The following is a 6,072-nucleotide window of genomic DNA, read 5'->3' as shown; positions in this document are numbered from 1 at the left end:
ATTTTCCCATGTCATCAAGCATAAGAAAAAGAATATCAATGTTGTAGCAAATGCTTTATGTAGGAGACTACAATTGAAACCATGTTGTTTGAGCTCCGTCATATAAAAGATTTATGCATGCATGATTATGATTTTCCTAGTTATGTATGCTAATTGTGTGCATGCAACCTTGAATCTAATGGGTACTAAGAACATAATGATTTTTTAAGGACAAAAATTTATATATAATAAAGTGTTAAGTGAGAAGACTTGCGTGTAAGCGAGGCGCATGAGAATAGTATGACATTTTGAGGGTCATAAAATCCTTATATATGATACAAGAGAATTTCTATTGGCCTCACACAAAACATAATGTGTATGTTTTGTGTTTGGTTGCCTAGGACGAGAAATGGTAAGATAATAAATATTCAAATAATTAGTTAGACAACATAAAATTCCTAACATGGTAATTGTCACCCTAAACCTGTTAAAATGGGTGGACCTCGTCCAGCTGGCCCCCATAGCATGAAAATTCATATGGCTTGATGATCGAGGTTGTACCTAATGCAAATAATATAACAATTAAGAATTGTAGTATTAGGAAGTGACTCTTAGGTCATTATCCCAAGGATTATCTTTCAAGTAAAGATTCAAACACCTTATACTCATACACACAAGGGGGTTTTGTTGTTGGATGGTATGAACATAAATCAATTTAAAAAACAATAGAAAATAAGCAATGTAATAAAATGGCTAAATCCTTTGGTTCGTTTGTTCAGAACTTAATCATCGGCTTCTAAAGATTAATTTCAGATTCCAAACATCGTCTTTCTAATTTGCACAATTTCACAACTTAAACATTTAACTAAACGAAATCAGAATAGACATGGAACATTAACAAATTCACACAAACTAAGCGTTCATGCACTACAGAGTAAATCAACTAAGCGAAGATAAACTAACAAACCAGTTTCTAACAATGGGATTAAGCAAACCATATTTAGTAATAGGATAGAGAAATAAATAGTAAGGAAATGAAAATGCATTAATAACAAAACCACAAGAGTTGTGATATATTACCAAATGAATTTAATCTACAAGTTTAGCTTTCCATTGAGTGGAAGAAACAAACCGAAAAATGAAGAAGATGAATGAAAACCGAAAATGCTTAGCAAACCCTAGCAGAGCATAAAAGAGAGAAAAACTAAATTCTAAAGTGAGTGAATGTAGAGTGTTGGATGGAATTCGGTTTCCCCTCTCTAAGTAAATGGGTAAAACCGAAATGAGCCCAAAAAAAAATTACAATTAAAAACTCCTAAAATACAATCTTCACTTCAACACATATTTTGCCTTCTGTAATGCCCAAAATATCCTTGATGCAAATATGATCTGGAAATTATAATATATTTAATTAGGCTAAATAATCTCAGATTAACTCATTATAGGAATATTAGTCCAATAAAGTCTAAAACATTAAATCATGTCAAACAAAATCAATTAGGCACCAAGAAACATTAATCATGCTAAATTAAGGTTATGAATAGTGTGTAATATATTGCTCATCAAATACCTCCACACCTAACCTTTTGCACTCCTAGAAAAAATCAAGAAATAAGGCTATGTTAATCGATATGCACCAAAGTGAGTCATGCAAGAAGATCACAAAAACTAGGAAAATGAAACACCTAAGAAAATCACATACTTCACAATGAAATCTATGAAATGCAAAGAAATGGGAAAAATCAAACACACAAGAGTGAAAGAATCAAATCAAGATATTCATGAACATCATCCAATGAATTCAAGTATGCCAAGAAACCAATTAAACAAAGAGGCGAGTCACAACAATGATAGAACCTCACAAGATATGCTCTCTAAAGTGTTTACACTCATGTGTCTTAGGTTGCAAGTGTTTACACTCAAAGCACTTCATGAAAACAAACACAACCATAAGCTTGACAAGCCTCTAACATCAACATCATAAGCACATGCACATAAAGATCAAACATCCTCCAACTCCCTGTCATAATTATCGACCCCTTTTGCTTTTGCTTCAACGTATCTGGTACAAGTTAAAGGCAGCAACAAAACGATAAACTTTTGCATTTATTGATGTGCCATAAATAACACGTTTCTGTGAGAAATACATATTTGGTTGTACACTTGTTATGGTATTCTATCTTTAAGGAAAATGAAATTTCTACGGAACGGTCAAGCAGAGCAGTTATGCCTTCAAAAATGCATGTTTTAATATGTTTTTTGGCCTAAGCCCCACGATATCCGGAAATTAATTCACACTCCGACAAATGTCACTAGAACTTACGGGTTTAGAGGGTAAGGAAAGGAAAGAGGGGGTTTGAGAGTCATCTCGCAAGTGTATTTCATGGTTATGAAGCATTCCCTTCCCTTCAATAACCAACTCGCAAACAGACCCTAGGAGGGCAAAGGTCTCCAAACACCTATTATTTTCCATTCATAAGACTCCAACGAGAGACATTGTTTAGAACGTACGTTTATTAATTTTAAAATTTTTAAATAGTTCCCTCCCTCATTGAGTAACATTTAGACATTGACCTCTTTTAAACATAAAAATAAGCTAATAATCTAACCCCACACTAACATAGTTCCCTTAGACAAATCCTAACTCTAAAAAACATAAAGTCAAATAAAAATCAACAAACTAAAAAAACAAAAAACAATTGAAGCAAAGGATACTCTTTCCTTAACTGCAAGGAGTGAACCTTAGGGCAAGCACCCATGTCCATTTTCTGAACAACAAAAAAAGAAGCAATGAATCAAAATATAGATAAATTCAAAACAAACAATGAAAAAATGAGTAATGAAAGAAGAGTTCAGAAGTTAATTACGGTGAGTTGAAAGAGTTCATGAGGACAAAGACCAACGAGGTAGAGACGACAAACATCACGATCATAGTATTTCCGATTGACTTCTCTAACGTCACCGTTCCTATTTGCGCCCATTAACACGTCCAATTGCTTCCTTATGGCATCCATTGTTAGGGTTTTCGATTCTCCTTCTCTCTCTTTTGGGTTTCTTACTCACACGAGTGATCTAAGAAAATTATGAAATCAATACCTAGGGTTGATTAAAAGACTAAAGTGCCTTTTTTTGTTTACATAAATTAATATTATAGTCGCTAACAACATTATTATACCAATAGGATTAATCATAATTATGGGTGTAATAGTGGGATACACCGGACGGTTCTCCTACATGTGTCATCGATTATAATTAGTCAAAAAATAATTAATTATTAATATTTTAACTTAAATATATTTTTTTAATCAATAATAAACTAATGTTACATGCATTGAGACAATAGATATATTTGAGTAATAGTTAGGTTTCATTAGACCTGGCAAAAAATGATTTAGTTTCCCTTATGTTATTTTTTATCATGGAAATTGAATCAATATTGGTTTGGTTTATTGGTATAATGCCTATCTCAACTTTTGTGATATGTTTGAAAATTTATTTGTACATTCTTAATATTATCTACTATGAAATATGCCATCTTTTCTTTTCTTTTTAATTTCTCTATTGTATAAGTTTGGTGAGATGTTATCATTACTCTTTCTTATTTTTATTTTCCATGTCTTTTCTTAATTACAAAGCCCTTGAAAAATATTTTGTTTTTACAAATGTTATAAAACATGTGTAGTTACTTTTCTTACATGAGTCTACATGATATAGAGAAACTATATTGTTAGGTATAAAGTATTACCTAATTTTTAATTGTTCATAAGTTATGTCGTTCGATTCTCATGATTTCTAACTTTGTGGAACTCAAAATTGCACAATTACAAATGTTTTTTTATTAATTAAATAAACATACTAGATAGTAGGATCAAACCAAACCACATTTTCCAATTTGATTCGATTGAATTTTATGAGTTTTGTAGTGTAATTTCTAATCACTTACATTCCTAAAAATACAAGTACAACTATGAGACATGACATATCATATTCATATACTTCAAGAAAATTTATAGGATGATATATCACTTTACATGGATCATTTATCTTTACAATCGTCTTAATATCATCCTTACACTAGCATGTTATAAATAATAATTATTAGAAACTTTGGGTCATACATTCAATATTATGTTTAAAAGTGTCATGTTGGTTATTTTAACTGACCAAATTAAAGTGGTCTAATTTAATTAAATTTTTATGATTAGAAACTTAATTGGTCTATTGATAGACATTTTGTATCTACTGACGCACATTTTTATTTTATAATATTAAGTATTAAATTTTTTATATATTTTATTTCAGAGAATTGTGTTTTTTATTGGGTGCACTTTATATTACCTTTTTTTATATATTTATTATAGTGTCCAATTTAAAGTGAGATATGTGGTTATTGTGTTAATGATGATTACCTAAGATTACATGGTTTTTTTAGAAATTAATAAATGTTAAAAACTTAATTAAAAGTTTACACTATAATTTAATTAAAGTTTTATGATTAGAAACTTAATTGGTGTGTTGATAGACATTTTGTATCTACTGACGCACATTTTTATTTTATAATATTAAGTATTAAATTTTTTATATATTTTATTTCATAGAATTGTGTTTTGTATTGGGTGCACTTTATATTACATTTTTTTATATTTATTATAGTGTCCAATTTAAGGTGAGATATGTGATTATTGTGTTAATGATGATTACCTAAGATTACATGGTTTTTTTTAGAAATTAAAAAATGTTAAAAGTAAAATTAGAAACTAAAATTTACAACATGGTAATAATTACACCATGTTTTGACTATATATATAGTATAGAAGATGTAGATAGATATAATATAAATATAGTATAGATGTTTGATATTTTAAATCAATTAATTGAAATATCATATTACCAAAGTAGTGTTCCATGTGTCAATTGATATGGACAAGGCAACAATATGTTAAAAGTTTATACCAATAATGGTTAACCAAAAGGAAAATTATTATTTGGTCAAAATTTTAAATATACTTTTGATGGTAAATATGTAATAAATCATTAGGTCTTCCATGTGAACAACAAGTAGGTCTAAAGAAATGTTTATTGTTTTATAAAATTGATCATTAATATTTGATTACTACTTTAAATGTACCACTTAGAAGTTAGAATAGTGTACCACTTACTATATGTTATTTTCCTTTTATAATATATATGTCATATCAAATTCACACCATATCTAAAGGGCACTAACTTCAAGAATTAAGGAGGGATTGTTAGGTTTATTTTTCGAATGCATGGATCTAGATATCTATAAAAAAAGTCACTTATATTAAGAGAAACAAATGAATGAATCCAGTTAGAAATATGAGTCAAGTACATTATGAACTTATACTACAGAGAGACCTATATATATTAAGAGAAAAGCAAGTACATTGGAACTCAGCTACACTAATACTTCTTAAGTGCCAAATTTATTATATTTTATACGCCATTTTTACGACATTTTAACTACTTAATCAACTCAAATAAATAAAATTATACTAATACATGATTAAAATTTGTTTAAATGGTCATATCTCACACCGGTGGTGTTTTTTAGGCTTAATCTGGAGCAATTATGGCAAAAAGAGAAGTGTTGAATAGAAACAAGAATTCAACCATGACATGTCGGAGTAAAATCGTGATAACTTCTTCGTCCATTGTTGGATCGAGCTGAAATTTTGATATGTTGTTCCTAACTGATGGGGCTTCAATGTGAAAGGTCGGATCATGGAAATGAGCAAAAGACGTTGCGCTAAGTGCAGGTTTCCATGCTCACTGCAAGTATAAGCAAAAATATGCAATGTGCTACTGTTCTATCTACGCTGAGCGCAGTGGGTGGTGCGCCTGGCGCAACTGGGCGTGTTGAAAGGTCACCATAAGCTAGTTGGAAGTGCGCTAAGGGTATAGAACAACACCAGGACGTTATTTAAGGACTTCTAACTCGAACCATTTGACATACACTTTGTAATATTGATTTGTAATACTTCTTTTCTAAGCTTCTAAGGTAGTTTAGTTCATTTTAGTCATAGGATTGAGGTATAAGTATTAGAGGGGTTAAAATACACTCATTTGTGT

The 6,072-nt window shown here is 30.1% G+C and overlaps 1 protein-coding gene across 1 annotated transcript; it reads right to left on the bottom strand.

The window, feature by feature from the left end:
• On the bottom strand, window positions 1,981-3,085 carry LOC109352933 (U1 snRNP-associated protein usp106-like). Its single transcript, XM_019595119.1, has 3 exons — window positions 2,847-3,085; window positions 2,695-2,747; window positions 1,981-2,041 (listed from the first exon to the last, which is right to left on the bottom strand). The coding sequence occupies exons 1-3, from the start codon at window positions 2,991-2,993 to the stop codon at window positions 1,981-1,983; spliced, it is 261 nt and encodes an 86-aa protein (XP_019450664.1). The 5' UTR covers window positions 2,994-3,085.

The sequence above is a fragment of the Lupinus angustifolius genome, chromosome LG07 (assembly GCF_001865875.1).
Source record: "Lupinus angustifolius cultivar Tanjil chromosome LG07, LupAngTanjil_v1.0, whole genome shotgun sequence".
NCBI lineage: Eukaryota > Viridiplantae > Streptophyta > Magnoliopsida > Fabales > Fabaceae > Lupinus > Lupinus angustifolius.
Note: the sequence above shows the minus strand (reverse complement) of the source record. Positions and strands in the feature narration are given on the sequence as shown.

What these genes read in the sequence shown, in the direction of transcription:
- LOC109352933 (XM_019595119.1), bottom strand. Translation starts at nt 2,993, where the DNA reads ATGGATGCCATAAGGAAGCAATTGGACGTGTTAATGGGCGCAAATAGG. An exon ending in ATGAACTCTTTCAACTCACC is followed by an intron (nt 2,748 to 2,846) that starts GTAATTAACTTC and finishes TTTGTTGTTCAG; the next exon opens with AAAATGGACATGGGTGCTTG. An exon ending in TCCTTGCAGTTAAGGAAAGA is followed by an intron (nt 2,042 to 2,694) that starts GTATCCTTTGCT and finishes AACTTGTACCAG; the next exon opens with ATACGTTGAAGCAAAAGCAA.